Consider the following 17,258-nt stretch of genomic DNA (forward strand, 5'->3'; position numbering starts at 1 on the left):
TTTGAAAGCTTCCATAAGGGTTAAAACTCCTATAGCAGCAGTGAAAATAATAATATGTACATACGTTTTTATTTGAATTATGCGTCTATACACATCTTTCAGCCCCATTAAATGAAAACAGAAATGGTGGGATCATGTGAAAACAAGAAGTGTGTAAGTGTGTGTTTCAGCTGCATGAAACTCTCCTTGATGGTGTGTTTAGATGTGATTTAATGAACAGTAAATGCGTGAGAAGAGGACCACAGATTTTTCATTTTTAGAGCAGTCAGAAACTTTAATGGTTGATCTGATTATCTGAGTGTGTTGTTATTCCTCTGGCTTGTGTCACATGACTTGGGCTGGAGCCAGACTCGATAAAATTAAACTCGATTGTTGACTTGGGTCTGTTGACTTGAAAGACTTGAGTTTTTTGACAGAGTGATCACAACATCAACTAGGAAGTGCACTGTCATCATTCACACTCATTAGTTTTGCTTTTGGTTCTACTAAATGGACACTAGGGGGTGCTAAAAGCAAGCCAAAACTGCCTAGCTTCCCTTTGAGTCAACTTGCGTTTGTTGTTTTTCTGTCCAATAAATGCACAGATTTAAAAATAACTTTTAGTTTTCTAACTTATAAAAATTGAATTGCAAAGCTGGTCAGATGACTTGTTCGTGATTGACTTAAACCTCTGCTGTGGTGCTTTTTTATGACCCAACACAAAGGAAACAGTGTAAACAGATTTTTAGAGTGGTTTTCTTTTAAGAAAAGGTTATATATAGTTATTATATTTCCTGTTGCAAAAAGCTCTTTGAACAACCTCAGTTTGGAGAAAAATAGATTCTAACAGTTTAAAGAGCTAGCAGCTAAGAGGTAGCCTGGCCTGCCAGACTCCTCCTCTTTCTTCTAAAGATGTTTGTGCTGTCACCAGACTCCATTTTTACTACAGCTAAAAAAAACTACTGCGTCACGGACGTCACACACAGCGATGCTCAGTTTCTCATAAACAACGAAGACAGCGGTGGAGTTCACTGCGACTCTTTCCTCTGTTCTAAATGACCCAAATGTCTTTACAACCACAAGTAGAAGCGCTAAAAGCATTCCTTAAAAAAATAAAAGATGTTTGCGCCGTTGCCAGACACTATTTTTTTTACTACAACTAGAAAACTACAGCGTCGTGCGGTACAGTCAGGATTTCCGTCTTTTTTCTGATTGACCATTTTTGAGCTGCCTAGTCCCGCCCCTCAAGTGCCTCTCTGCCTGTGAGTTACCAGATTCCTTCTCTGTGCAGAATTAAACTGAGGATGAGTGTGGCAGGCCAGGCTAGCTAAGGCCTAGTCCACACGTAGCCGGGTTTTTTTTTAAACGAATATCCGCCCCTCCAAAAACTTGCATCCACACCACCTCGTTTTAAAACACAACTCTGTCCACACGTACCCGGATAAATACGTTGTTAAGGACATGCCAGACCTGTAGGCGGCAGTACTTCCCCCGTTCTTAACCTCGTCCTTCGTCTGTGGTCTTCCGCAAGGAGCAGTAATTCCTCTTGCAAAAACAAACAAGCAAAAAGCGCTTGGACAATTGATAAAGCGAGCGCAGCTCTGAGGGCATCCATGATGCCGGCTAGTGTAAACACAGGTCGCACACGTGATGTCAGCATTTTTTTTGTCGCGGAAAGTGACGTTGCGGACCTTAAAACTCCGGTTTTGTCTGTCCACACGCAGACACCCAAAACGGAGAAAACGCAGATCTTCACTTTGGCCGGAGTTTTTAAAAAGATCCGTTTTCGTGTGAAAAAACTCCGTTTTCGTGTGGACGACAGGCCAAAACGTAGAAAAATATCTACGTTTTGGCAGATCCCCGGCTACGTGTGGACAGGGCCTAAGAGGGGCCAACAGACCCAAGCAGATTTCTGTGTTCTTAATCTTTAAAATGTTAAAGCAGTTCATCTGAAAGTATTTTGCAGAATCAGCATCGTGTTTATTTAAGCAGCAATGTATTAATTATGCAGCAGAACAGAGAACCAGAATTTCTACGCTAGCTGCTGTTTGAGCTTGTGAAAAACACAGGCTCCTTGCCAACAATCATGTGAAATGTAAATGTAAATTGACAGAAAAAAAAATGTTTTTGAAAATGCTAATTTATTGACCTATTTCTACAGTTTGTCAGATTTCACTATCATTTGAAGTAGGCCGAATGTTTTATTGTCACTCGGGGTTCTTGCAGGTCCTCTTTTTGCATTTGATCAGAGCGCATTATTTTCTCAGTTACTTTGTCTATCAAAAGCAAATCTTATTTATGTTTGATATAAGCAGCACATTAAAGAACAGCGAGAAATCACAAACTTTGAGGTTAACCATGATTATTGAGTCATTTTCTGTCAGCTCCCTCGCTGGATCAGATTTCCTGCCGTGTCTGCTTTAGCTGCCATCATGTAGATTAGACTCGTATCAGCTTGATACGGCATCCACTCACTGCGAAGTGCTGAAGTGTTTTCTTGTCGTGACAACCCACGGTTATCAAACGCTTTACGGAAAACAGCTTTGTCTTGTATTTTTCGTTCCACTAATCTCATCATTTTGTTTCCCCCCTCAGGTCAGTGTGTTGGAGCGTCAGGTGATAGATTTCTTGGGCTACCAGTGGGCTCCCATCCTGACCAACTTCCTACACATCATCATCGTCATCCTTGGGCTGTTTGGCACGATTCAGTTCAGGCCAAAATATGTTACCGGAGTGAGTTTTACACACTTACTCTCATTTGACACAGTTATTTTTAATGTGTGTGATTGTGTGTTTGCCAGTGTTGAAAACATAGGAACTAGCTTTAGCAACTTCTCAGACTCTCCTAGCATCCGCAAGAATTATAGATTCACCCATGCACCAATATTCACCATGACTTGCTTAATCTGTGGCAAATCTGAATCCATCCATCCATCCATCCATTTTCTGAACCCGCTTTGTCCACGTAGGGTCACGGGGGGAGCTGGTGCCTATCTCCAGCGGTCAATGGGCAATCAGGCGGGGTATACCCTGGACAGAGAGCCAGTCCATCGCAGGGCCAAAGCTGAATCTCAAAGCCTAATTAATAAATTTAAAAGTCAAATTCACTCACTTTTTCAATAAATCTGCAGTGGTCTCTAGTATCAATGAATGCCTTTTGAGTTGGTCTTTGTGGAAAAAAAAGCTCTGGCGCTCCTGTTTCAGGAAGTAGGAGTTCGTTGGAGAAGTGGGGGCTGGAAAACGTCTTGCTTCTGATTGTCTAACAGCAACATGACTCTTCTACTTTGTTTGCTCTTTTTTCTTAGAGAAGAAAAAAATGCTAATTAGATGTTTTTTTCTCCACAAATACCACAAGCCTGAACATGTTCCACCATGTTGTGGAGTTGCTAGTGCTAATATGTTAGCTTTTACTAGCAGAGACGCGCTCTGCTCTCTCCTGGCTGCAAAATCAAGACAGACCCCCCCGGTCGCACCCCAAGGTGGGCGAGGCCATGAATGCTAATTTTCCCTGTGACGTAGAAGACACTGGCTCTGGAATAAACGTGAACCACAATTTTTTTTTAGATTACCGCTATTCTTAATTTAGCCGCAATTCAGTTTAAGTCACTCAGACTAGCCTTCAGCTTATTAATCTCTATTTTTCCAAGCTGAGGTTGTTAAAAACTGTCTACACCAGCTACGATACTGGGTGTTTCTCAATGTCAAGGCGCCTGGCCTTGCAAAGCGACGTCTTGCGAGGCCAGGCGCCTTGTTTACGAGGACACTGTCCGTCCTTGGTCAAAGAAAATGGCTAAATGGAACAGACTAGCATCACGTAACCGCGGCTTTCACGGCACTCACGTAACGTCACGTGACACGGGAGACAACATTATATTTTATACGTATAAGTTTCAATGTAAATATATAACGAGCCTTTTACTTTTTAAATTGTGTATAAATTTGTTAAATTAAATATATAAGTGAGTTACTACCTGCTAGCCACCGAAGCTGTAACTACTAAGCAACTAACCAATCACAGATACCTTCTTTGGATCTAAAAAAAACATTTGAAATTAATTTTCTTTTTTTTAAACTTGAAATTTGCCCCCAAAGTAGCTGCCGGCTTCTGATCCGCCATCCTTTTGAAAATACCGCGGTGTATTCTGGGTAATTTTTGACCAAGGCTAGGCTACAAGACACTCCCCGTGTATCCTTGCTCAGCTAGCTAAACGGCTAGCAAACGGAGAACACACGCCTCGGTAGAACATGAACATTGGAACACGTCTTGGCGGTTACTGATGACGTATCACCTAGGCAACCAGGGCGGGGCCAAGACATCGAGGCGAGGTTCCTTGAGATTGAGAAACACCAACTGGCATCTCATCACATTTTCACCAAACCCCCCCTTCAAAACACCTCTTAAGGTATGAGTGAAACTTGAGTCACGGTTCATTCTCAGTCCTGAGAGATCTCGTCTAAGACGGCTCTTTTATTCACGCGTACAAACAATCTCAAGCGAGGGGATTCAGACAATAAAAGCTGAATAAACATACACACAAACACACGAAGCGCTGCTATCTATTGTCTCTCCCTGTCTGATTTGATTCAGAAGATTGGTTACACCCTGCACTGTTGTTTTTCTTTCTCTGCATCTTAACATCTAAAGTGAAGCCTCCCTCTGTCTTTTTCCCCCTTTTTCCAGAGGCAAGACAAGAACACAAATTCTCTTTCTTTTTAATTCTTCAACAAAAGGCTTGTCAAATCTTGTTCCTGTCTGACTTTCTTTCCCCTGTCTGCCTTTCTGTCTGTCTGCAGTACGCAGCCTGGCTGGTCGTGTGGATGACCTGGAATGTTTTCATCATTTGTTTTTACCTGGAGGTTGGAGATCTGTCCAGAGTAAGGAAACACCATTTTTTACATCCTTGTCAGGTCGTCTTCTGTTCATGTCTGGAATGAATACCAATCTCCCTGCACAAAAACTAAAACTAGAGCGATTACGGCGCTGATGCATGTGGGGCTTTCTGGAGGAAAGCAGTTTCTCCATCGCCTCATTTACACTTTGATTCTAAGAGTTTCACATTCAAGACGGAGGAAGCAAGTGATGGATAAATCCCACGAAAAGGCCAAAAGCACTCGTGCATTGATCCTTCTAACAAGTATTGCCTTTTAGCCTCATATGTCTCACCACGATGTGCTTCAGACCTCATTTGTTGTCCGAACGCTCTTATGAGCTGCACTCTTTTAATATGGATAATCATCAGTACAGGCGTGCTATCGCCGGTCCAGTCTGGATTATTATGCAGAGTTTAAATAAACAGTATTCTCCTTTCTAAGTAGTGCTTTTGAAAATCTGCATTCCCCAGTCGCGTAGCCCCAAAAAATACTGTACTTTTAAAAGATGTTTATCTGTGAGCTGAGGAGCAACAGGGATTGGGAAATAATGAGATTTGAATTATTTAATGTTTTTGGTCTTCAGTAGGAGTTGAGTGCTTGATAGTCTTTGATGGTTTCAGAGTACACACAACTCAGGATAATTAAATTACAAAAATTTATGTTAATTTATAACAATGAGTTTATAAAATAAATTAAACTGACGCTTGTCACACTGTAAGAAAGGACATGTTGAATTAACCATCATACAGGTGTGTTTTTGTGAATAATTTGGGCTACGCTAATGCAATTTGTCTTTTTTTTTACAGGATGTGTATTTTGGGGGAATTACCAAAATAACTTTTTTAAATTCCCTTACTACATTTAATATAATGCTAAAATTATTTTATAACATTCCTGCGCCTTAGTCATATTTTTGCACCATGTAAATCTATTATTATTATTATTATTATTATTATTATTATTATTATTATTATTATTATTATTATTATTATTATTATCCATCCATTTTCAGCCACTTATCCGAGGTCGGGTTGTGGGGGCAGGGAGGCTCAGACTTCCCTCTTCCCAGCCACTTGGGCCAGCTCCTCCAGGGGAATTCCAAGGTGTTCCCCGACCAGCTCAGTAAGGTAGTCCCTCTAGCGCAGGGGTGTCAAATTCCGGTCCTCGAGGGCCGGTATCCTGCATCTTTTTGCTGTTTCCCTGTTCCCACACAGTTGATTCCCAGTGCAGCAGCTCATCAAGATCCCAAGGCGTTCCCTGGCCAGGTGAGAGACATGGTCCCTCCAGCGTGTCCTGGGTCTATCTTTAAGTCTCCTCCCAGTTGGACGTGCCCGGAAAACCTCATCAGGGAGGCGTCCAGGAGGAATCCTTACCAGATGCCCGAGCCACCTCAACTGGCTCCTCTCGATGTGGAGGAGCAGCGGGTCTGCTCCGAGCCCCTCCCAAATGACCGAGTTTCTCACCTTATCTCTAAGGGAGAGCCCAGCCACTCTTCGGAGAAAACTCATTTCGGCCACTTGTATCCGCGATCTCATTCTTTCGGTCACTACCCAAAGCTCATGACCATAGGTGAGGGTATGAACATAGATCGACCGGTAAATCAAGAGCTTCGCCTTGTGACTCAGCTCTCTCCACCACGACAGACCGGTACAACGCCCGCATCACTGCAGATGCAGCACCAATCCGCCTATCGATCTCATGCTCCAGTTTTCCCTCACTCGTGAACAAGACCCTGAGAGACTTAAATTCCTCCACTTGGGGCAGCACCTCATCCCTGACCCAGAGAAGGCATTCTACCCTTTTCCAAATCAAGACCATGGTCTCAGATTTAGAGGAGCTGATTCTCATCCCAGCTGCTTCACACTCAGCTGCGAACCGCTCCAGCGAAAGCTGAAGATCATGTTCTGATGAAGCCAACAGGACCACATCATCTGCAAAAAGCAGAGACCTGATCCTCCAGCCACCAAAACGGATGCCCTCCACACCTTGGCTGCACCTAGAAATCCTGTCCATAAAGGTTACAAACAGAATCTTTGACAAAGGGCAGCCTTGGTGGAGTCCAACTCTCACTGGGAACGAGCCCGACTTACTGCCGGCAATGCAGACCAAGCTCTGACACCGGTCATACACAGACCTAACAGCCCGTATCAGAGGGCCTGGTACCCCATACTCCCGGAGTACCCCCCACAGGGCCCCCCGAGGGATGCGGTCAAACGCCTTCTCCAAATCCACAAAACACATGTAGACTGGTTGGGCAATTTCCCACGCACCCTCCAGGATCCCCCTAAGGATATAGAGCTGGTCCAGTGTTCCACGGCCAGGACAAAAACCACATTGCTCCTCCTGAATCTGAGGTTCAACAATCCGACAGACCCTCCTCTCCAGAACCCCTGAATAGACCTTACCAGGAAGGCTCAGGAGTGTGATCCCCCTGTAGATGGAACACACCCTGCGGTCCTCCTTTTTAAATAAGGGGACCACCACCCCGGTCTGACAGTCCAGTGGGACTGCCCCTGATGCCGCGTCAGCCAACACAGCCCCACAACATCAAGAGCCTTAAGGAACTCCGGGCGGATCTCATCCACCCCTGGAGCCTTGCCACAGGAGAGCTTTTTAACCACCTCAGTGACCTAAGCACCAGAGATTTGAGAGGCCAACCCAAAGTCCCCAGGTTCTGCTTCCTCACTGGAAGACGTGTCAGTGGGATTGAGGAGGTCTTCGAAGTATTCTGCCCACCGATCCACAACGTCCTGAGTAGAGGTCAGCAGCACACCTTCCCCACTATAGATAGTGTTGGTAGTGTACTGCTCTCACCACCAGGTAGTGGTCAGTTGACAGCTCCGCCCCTCTCTTTACCCGAATGTCCAAGACATGCGGCCGCAGGTCAGATGAAACAACAACAAAGTTGATCATCGAGCTGCGGCCTAAGGTATCCTGGTGCCAAAAGCACATATGGACACCTTTTATGTCAGAATATGGTGTTCATTATGGACAATCCATGACTGGCACAGAAGTCCAATAACAAAACACCACTCGAATTCAGATCAGGGGGCCGTTCTTCCCAACCACACCTCTCCAGGTCTCACTGTTGTTGCCCACGTAAGCGTTAAAGTCCCCCAGCAGAACGAGGGAGTCACCGGAAGGAGCACTTTCCAGCACCCCCTCCAAGGTCTCCAAAAAGGTCTCTCTAATTTCCCTCTGGGATTAATAAAGTATCTTTGATTTGATTGATTAATTGGTCAGAGTTGTAGTTTGGTGCATAAGCACAGACCACAGTCAGAACCCGTCCCCCCACATGTAGGCGGAGGGAGGCTACCCTCTCATTCACTGGGGTAAACCCCAACTTACAGGCACAAAGATGGGGGGCAACTAGTATGCCCACCCCTGCTCTGCACCTCTCAGTGGGAGCAACTCCAGAGTGGTAGAAAGTCCAACCCCTCTCAAGGAAACTGGTTCCAGAGCCAGAGACATGCATTGAGGTGAGTCCGACTATATAGTCGGAACCTCTCAACCCCACACACCAACTCAGGCTCCTTCCCCACCAGAGAGGTGACATTCCATGTGCCAAGAGCCAGCTTCTGTAGCCGAGGATCAGATCGCCAAGGTCCCCGCCCTCGACTATCACCCGTCACACACTGCACCCGACCCCTTTGGCCCCTCCCACGAATGATGAGTCCATGGGAAGGGGGAGCCACGTTTCCTCTTCGGGCTGTACCCGGCCGGGCTCCATGGGTGAAAGCCCGGCCAACAGGCGTTCGTCAATGTGCTCCACCTCCAGGTCTGGCTCCTGGGTCCCTCGCCCGGTGACCCACGTCCGGGCGAGGGAACACGGTTTCCATTTATATAATTCATCATAAGAGGTCTTCGGGCTGCTCTTTGTCTGATATCTCCCCTAGTTACCGGTCGGTAACAAGACGGCGCCTGCACTTGGCTGAGCCGCGGTCACCAGACACTTTTTCAAACTTTTCTCCACTAACCTCCTCTCTTCCACCTTGCTCCTGTCTGCGATCCTCTTCAGTAGTGTCCCTGCTACTATCTCCTATGATCGCCAGACTCTTTTTTTTCCTTCCGTTCGTTCACAATCGCCCAAGATGCATCGAGGACGTACCTCCGTTTGTTTATCTGAGTGGCGCACTGGCCCGGAGCCAAACAACGATCCTAACCAGGACGCCTCCAGCGATGTTTACCCTGTCCCGGGAAAACGTCGGAGGAAAAGAGGTAAACAAGCAGGAATCCAGGTGAGAATAAGACTTCTCTTAAAGCGTGGTTTATCTAGTAAACATCGGCGTGATCTTCTAGCTTCTTTTCCTTTGTTTGGCGACTTGAGCTTCACTTCCGCTGTCCCGCCAGGCCGCGTTGAGGCGCGGTTTCTCCGTCCCAAGTTTTTTAAGGTCGGCTTATCCTCATTCCTCAGTGGTTTCTCCTGTTCCCTCCATAAGTGGTTTTTATAAACACCGTGGATCTAACCCTGCTAATTAATGTCTACTAATTCCAGCTGTTTCTGTAGTTTCTGATTCCTCCACCTCACTCAGCATGGCTCTATGAAATACCCGCTCTGTTAACAATAAGGCCTTCCTGCTCAATGATCTAATTCTCTCTAAAAACCTGGATTTTCTGTTTCTGACTGAAGTTTGGCAGCAAACATCTGATTATTCTGGTCTGATTGAACTCTGCCCGAGTGATTATTCTTTTCTTAGCCAGCCCCGGGGTTCTGGTCATGGTGGAGGCCTAGCTGTTGTTTTTAGAGACCATCTTCCATGTAGCTCTACAACCTCTGGTCACTTTGCTTCCTTTGAACTGCTGCTGATTAAAGTCGGGCATAAGGACCCGTTCTGCTGTGCTGTGGTCTATCGTCCACCTGGTCCAAACAGTTCTTTCCTTCAGGAGTTTAGTGACTTTCTATCCTCCACTGTGAAGCTGTCCAGACTGGTGATTGTTGGTGACTTCAACATCCACGTTGATGATCCCTCTGATCACTTTGCCAGGAAATTCTCCAGCCTTATGGACTCCTTCATCTTTACCCAGCATGTTTCTGGCCCCACACACACCAAGGGCACACTCTAGACCTTGTTTTTACCCTGAGTCTAAATGCTGACAGTGTTTGTCCTGAGGATGTTTATATTTCAGATCACCATTGCATTTTCTTTAACTCGTCAGTTTCTGCATCCCCACCTCCTGCTCGCCGTATGGTTAGTTCTCATTTTCTTAATGAGAGCACAGCTAGAAATTTTTTTGCTGCTTTTGATCCACCCTGTTCTTCTGATAATGACCCAGATTCCTTAACTTCTCAGTTTAACAAGCACTGCCTCTCCATTCTGGACAACATCTGTCCTGTCAGAACCAGATCAGTTCCTGCAGTGAACCCTACTCCCTGGTTTAATGACAGCCTTCGCAGCCTAAAGCGCCAATGCAGAAAAATTGAGCGCTTGTGGTAGAAAACCCATCTCCACGTCCATCTGCTGCACCTAAAGGATCTTCTGACATCCTTTAGCTCTTCAGTCAGAGATGCTAAGGTTTCCTATTTTTCCAACCTGGTGTCCCAGAGCAAAGGGAACCCCAAGGTGCTGTTTAACACCATCAGCAGCATCGTCTCTCCTGCCACTCCTACAGCCTCCATCCACTCTGTTGCAGACTGTGAGAACTTTCTGTCTTTCTTTGTGGACAAAGTCACTAAGGTTAGCTCTAGCATCTCTCCTTCAGCCTTATCGCTGCCTCTCCTGACTCCAACCAGGCCCATCATCCTAGATAGCTTTGCTCCTGTTTCTTTGCCTGAGTTAACCAAACTAGTTAACTCTATGAAGACCTCTGCATGCCCCCTCCGCATCTTACCCTCATCTTTGTTTAAAAGTGCTTTTCAGTCCATTGGTCCCAGCGTGCTCTCTATAATTAATGCTTCTCTGGTCTCTGGTCAGGTCCCTGCTTACTTTAAGAATGCTGTAATCCACCCACTTCTTAAGAAAACGAGTCTCGACCCCTCTCTCCATAGCAGCTTCAGACCCATCTCTAAACTTCTGTTCATCTCCAAGATCTTGGAAAAGGTTATGGCTTGATGAACATAACATCTATGATAGCTTCCATTCAGGTTTTCGTGGAGCTAATTCTACTGAAACAGCTCTTCTTAGGGTCTCTAATGACCTTCTGACTCACAGTGATGCAGGGGACTGTTCTGTTCTGGTCCTGCTGGACCTGACTGCAACATTTGACACTGTTGACCATCACCTGCTACTGGAGAGGCTGAGAGACTGGGTAGGCCTATCAGGATCTGCTCTGGAGTGGTTCTTTTATCTTTCTGAGTGCTCCTTTTCTGTGGCCGTCTCCAAGTTTAGGTCCTCCGCCACCTCCCTTTACTTATGGTGTCCCACACGGTTCTGTGCTGGGGCCTCTGCTCTTCCTCCTCTATCTGCTTCCTCTTCAGCACATCCTGAGCTCCTTCAAAGGAATCTCCTACCATCATTATGCAGATGACATCCAACTGTACATCTCCTTTAAGCCCCATGAGATGTCTAAGCTGCAGCTGTTACACACCTGCTTAGACTCTATCAAAACCTGGATGTCTGGGAGCTTTCTTCAGCTGAATGAAGATAAGACTGAGATCCTCATCTGTGCCTCAGACAAGCTGGTTCCCAAAGTCAGAGACTCTTGGTCAGCTTGCTTCTCACACCAAACCTTCTGTCAGGAATCTTGGCATGACCTTTGACCCAGCTCTCACCCTGCATTCTCATGTCAGTTCTCTTGTTCGCTCTTCCTTCTTCCATCTCAAGAACATTGCTAAGCTGAGTCCTATTCTGTCCCGCTCTGAACTTGAGACAGTTCTCCACACCTTCATCTCCTCACACTTAGACTACTGTAACTCTCTTTTCACGTGTCTGAGCAGAACCTCCCTAAACTGTCTACAGGTGGTTCATAATGCCTGTGCTCGGCTTCTGACCAAGTCCTCCAAACACACCCACATCACCCCGCGTCTCCTCCAGCTTCACTGGCTGCCAGTCAACTTCAGGGTTCATTTCAAGATCCTTGTTCTGGTCTAAAGGGCCTTACATGGACAAGCACCATCTTACATTGGTGATCTTCTTAGTCCCTACATCCCCAGCAGGTCCCTGAGGTCCAGTGATCAAAGCCTACTGGATGTGCAGCGCACCAGGCTAAAGACCAAAGGTGACAGATCATCTGCTGCTGTGGCCCCCAGACTCTGGTCCTCTCCCCCCCTGAGTCTGAGATCAGTGGACTCAGTGGTCTCCTTTAAAAAGCAGCTGAAGGCTCACTTGTTCAAAGTGGCTTTTGTATGACCTTCTTCACCTCTCTCTCTTTATTCTGCTCTCCCCACCTATTCCACCTTCCTCAGGATCCACTGATTTCCCTCTTCCCTGTTCACTTTCTCTCTTTCTTAACATTTTTTAATCATAATTGTCTATTTTTGCTCATTTTAAATATATTTTTAACCATTTTCTAAATTATTTTTTTATATTTTTACATTTTTTGTTTTTGTGAAGCGCCTCGTGATTTTTATCTTGAGAGGCACTATAGAAATGATATCTTCTTCTTCTTCTAGGACCTAGGTGTATAAAATGCATAATTTTAAATCTTTAGAGCTCTAGAGATTGTCAACTTTTTTTTGTTCCAGAATTTGATCTAAAGGTGTCCAAACCTTTGCACAGCTGATGTTAGGCAACTCTTTTCAGAAGCCTCGCTTCTCTGCGATTACATTTTCTTTCATTTTAAATAAATATGATCAACTGTTACAATTGATTAAAGCCAATCAGGCCCTCCGTATAGAGCAGAAATCAGCTGATTGTGCTTGATTACACCGCTCTGTGTGAGGCGAATTTTTCCCACCACAATTTGCTGTGATTTACTCGTTCTGCTGAGCGGTTATATAACGCGTCTCCTGTTGGTTTGTTAAATCGCATCAAATTGCAGTCACCACAAACACACATTATCTTATTACTCGCTGCAACACTTCTCCCATCTTTCCAATCACCATTATCTTTTGTCAGAGTGTTTGAGTTTGAGTAAACAGCGCAGGAGTGTTTTATTTCTCTGTCAGCCCCTGCTCTCTTAAGGTTCCTGATTTAGTTCAATACACTCATACCCGCTTTGATTTCCTTTCACACCCACGCTCTTTGAGCCTTGTAAAGTTTAGTTACTATCCAGACGATAGCTAAAAGTTTTACAGCGAGTCCTCCACCTTTTGTCTGTGCTTCATTGATCTCTGGTTTCAGTGGCATTTACAGCTTCCACTGTCCCCGCTGGCCAGCTGTCATAAAACCCACCTCGCCTTTGTGGACAGACAGCCGCTGCTCGGGTTAGACTTTTAATCACAACAGAAGTAGAAGTCCAGTCTTCTAGTCTAGATAGAGCCTTCCTGTACAGTAAAAACATGGTGGCTTATCAGCTAAGATACCAGAAAACCTCATTTAAAAGGCTTTATCTCCCCCGACAAGAATCTACACATCTGGCTTTTAATAACCACAAAGCAGCCCGTTAATTAGCAACGCATTTATCAATTACCTTCTGACCAATTAGAGAGAAGTGTAATGAATCAAGAGGGTAAATTTTCACCATTGAATTGACGCAGCGTAACCTTTCATACACGCCAGAGCTGCAAAGTCAAGGTCACGCCAGCTGGAGTATCCAGACGCACAAATCAACGTTTTGCTCACTTATTGTTCTTCAACGCAGACATAACCTCACTCGGAATAAAAGTGAACCCACACGAATTCTACAAGGCTTAACAACTTATAAGTTAATTAATCATATGGTTGAATGAACAAGATGTTTAAATGAAATGTTTGAATAATCTGTGCTTAAATCAATGAAGTTGAAATGATCATTATGTGTTTGATTTAACACGTTAATCATTATCTACACTCATACACATCTTCATAAGAATAAGCCTTTTTTTATGACCAGAGCAGTTTCCATGCGTCTCACTCAAGGGCTCATCAACCTTGACCCAGTTAGTGAAGGAGCGGCCCGGTCCCTCTGCCCGCCCTGACTGTGTCCACCAGCTGTTACAAAGACTGAGATTCACATCCATCTTCTCCAGCTCCTCGCTGTGTTTACTGACCTGAGGGGCTAACACCACAGCGCTGCACGCGTTACACACATTTTGGATATTGTCAGGATTCTTTTTCTTCTCTCCAATCAATACAATCCAATCAATATCAAAGAAAATCAGAAAATACCAGAAAATATTAGATTTCTGCTGAAATTTGCTTCACATAACATTTGCTGTTTTAGGTCATTAATATTAAAATTGTGGTTATTTTATTCTAAATTGACCGAATGTCTCTTTTAGCTAAACAAACTGAATATTATGATCCATATAACATACTAACATATTTTAAATGATTAATTATGAAAATAACTGAAACCCTAAAGCCAGGACTTGTAAACTAAGCTGCATTCTCCCTTTTATTTGAAGTCACTCAAACATTAATCACAAACAGGTTTTATCCAATGAGGACCAGCGTATTTAGACACTTCCACTCACATCATAAATGATGTCAGTGTGCTTGTACAGGACTCTTCGACTTAACGGGATTTCACCCAACCAGTAATGAGAGATTTAGCTAGTCACAGTTTGTGCCATGGCGCAGTTCATCCAATCAGCGCGAATCTGTAATGCACCAAACATGGGTGTGTCTGCAGAACTAGAAAACTGCCTTCCTGCAGTCATCGTGATCTCTAAAACTAACAATGCTAGGTTTATAAAAGTCTCACATCACAAGGTTGACTAGTTTTGCTAAATTAAGGTATATGTGATGTAAACATTAAACTCAATAATGTTGGTGAAATCACATGAACACCAGAGCTGCCATATTTGGTCATACTCCCTGAACAAGTCAAGTGTATGTATTTAGGTAAAACATTGTTTATTTTTTTAACATAATCTTCAAATTGATGGTAAAAATTAGGGCTGTCAAACAATTAAAACAATTAACTAATTAATCACACAATTTTCTGTAATTAATTGCGATTAATCACAATTTATCTGATCATTTGCCTGGCTGCTCTTACACTTTTTTCCAACTTTATATTTCTCAGTGAAAAAATAAGTTGTCACACACTCCATGGAAACTTTCAGAGAATCCACAAATAGTGGCTTTCAAATGGTCTTGTTACTTTTTGCAAGTTTAGAAAAGCAGCAGATGAGACAGCATGTCTGATAATTTAGTTTTTCATCTGATAATATTAGAACATGTCAGTGATACTCCTGGACAGGGTATGGATTACACAGAGGCTTCTGGGGAGCCCAGTTATAGGGGTAGGGGGTGTTCTGTTTGGCCTTGGCCCCCAAAATGCCTTGAAACGGCCCTGGGTGTGTGACTGAGTTTTGAATGTGATCTGAATTGTATCAAATGTATAAATACTACATGTGTATAACTTGTTGTTTTATACAGGTAAAAACGTGTAGTGGGGATAAATCTACCTACATTTTACTTTTCAACACTTTGTTTTGTTTTCTTGTTTTTATTTAACTATTTTCCTGTCCTGTCTGTCTCTCATCTTCCTGCATCTCCTCTAAACTCTCCAGAAAAACTGCTGCCTGGATTCTTACTTTTTCACCTCATCAGTTACTTCTGAGCAGATCAAAGGGATCTCCTGACTGCAAAGCGGAGAGCGCGTTTCGATGCTGCGTCAGTGAGGTGAAATCACCGCAGCACAGGTGACGAGCTCCGCAGTAGCAGAGCGCTTCAGGCACAAATAAGTCAGAAAGTAGAGAAGCGGACATGAACGATCGTGTGATCGTGGATCCATGCTAGCAAGATAGCATGCTAGCAAGATAGCATGCTAGCAAGCTTTCCCTCCTTCTCTTTTTCCTGATGCTGCTGCTTCTTATCATTTCCATCAGGTCAGACACCTGCACAGCACAATGCTGTGCCCTCGTTCAGAGCCGCTCATGAGTTTGAGATGTCGGATTACGTAAAATTAAAAAAACTGCGTTAATAACGTTAATTTTTTTAACGCGTTAAACATTTCACATTAATTAACTAAATTAACGTGTTATTTTTCACAGCACTAGTAAAAATAATAACAAAACTTAAAATGTGAATGTATTTGCAGTTTTAATGAAGATTTCGATTAAAAAAAACAGAGGGGGACATCTATTTCCCCGGCCAGTCTCACCATCTGATATTCTGGAGGAAAATAAATGTTTTGAAAACTGTTTAATAAAAGAAAACGTTTATTATATACCTCAGTAACACCCTGGGATGGAAGTTTAAGTTTGAAATGAGTTGAATGAGTGTTCTGTAAAGGGTTATATAACTGGATGTCTATCATTCCATTAAAGCTTTAATTTTTGGTTTTATTTTAACTCTGTCCTATGTGTCCTCTCTCTTCACTTGCCAGTACTATGTTTACAACAATTTACTGGTATACCGTTTAACATATAATGACCAATGTGTTTATTTGTTTATTTATTTATTCGTTTATTTAGCCAGTGTGAGTCCATTTGTGAGCAGAGTTTCAACTAAAATGCTGTTTAGGAACGACCAAATTCAAAGAACTTTTAGAGACATAAATATTTTGCAGAAAATAAACATTACAACTAAAATATAAACAAACTAAATGTTTCAGCTGGCTAAATAGATTGCTGCCGACCCCACAGAGAATCGAACCAGCATCAGCTGAGGGGAAAGCAAAACTTAGTTCAGACGATCTTGCCCCTGGACTACCAGAACCCATTTGACAGTCTTGCATGCTGTTTTACGCCACTTTTGTTGGAGCGGCTGTGGGCAGATATTCGCTAAAAGAAACCTTTTCATTTCGAGATATATTCAGACTTTGTCATGTAGCAAGTTATATATATCTTGTTTAATTGAAGCATAGAACATAGAATTAACGACTGTAAACTAGTAACAGCCGTAATTCATGTGGGTCAGGTTAGTTTGCGATAAAGTTGAAAAACAATAACGGAAGTCAGTGGGCTAGGCTGAGTTTGCGTGAATGGGCGGGGCTGACTCTGGTGCAGCTCCACCTTATGGTGCAGCTCCGCCTTTGTAGGTCTGCAGCGAGCACCCTCTCGGAAAGAGTGCAGGTTCGTATGCCTCTCCCAGTTGTCCGTTGAGGACGTCGAAGATGTGTGGATATTTGGCCTGATGATCACTGGATTTCTCCTGATTGGAGTGGGAAGATATCTGGTTTTCTGGAAATTTGGGAAGACGGGAGCGATTGGAGAGCGACCTGCACCCACGGAAAGCACCGTCCGTGTGGAGACCTCACAGACTGGGACGTTACTCGAGGTGAATCGTAAGCTGGACAATGTTCTAGCTGCGTTACCGGTATTAGTGCGCAAAATGGATGTCATCTTGGAGAGGGTCACCGGATGGTGTGGAGATGTTTAAAACCTGAATTGGCTTCACTGGAGGACTTGAATGATCAGTTACAGACTTCAAGGCAGA

The 17,258-nt window shown here is 43.9% G+C and overlaps 1 protein-coding gene across 1 annotated transcript in view; it reads left to right on the forward strand.

Moving 5' to 3' along the window:
- Positions 1–17,258, forward strand: part of nkain2 (sodium/potassium transporting ATPase interacting 2) — a 134,856-nt gene that overhangs the window by 58,048 nt on the left and 59,550 nt on the right. Inside the window, exons 2-3 of the mRNA XM_070548874.1 lie at positions 2,575–2,712; positions 4,774–4,854. Coding sequence (XP_070404975.1) covers positions 2,575–2,712; positions 4,774–4,854 — 219 coding nt within the window. The remainder of the gene's footprint in view (positions 1–2,574; positions 2,713–4,773; positions 4,855–17,258) is intronic.

The sequence above is a fragment of the Nothobranchius furzeri genome, chromosome 2 (assembly GCF_043380555.1).
Source record: "Nothobranchius furzeri strain GRZ-AD chromosome 2, NfurGRZ-RIMD1, whole genome shotgun sequence".
Lineage (NCBI taxonomy): Eukaryota > Metazoa > Chordata > Actinopteri > Cyprinodontiformes > Nothobranchiidae > Nothobranchius > Nothobranchius furzeri.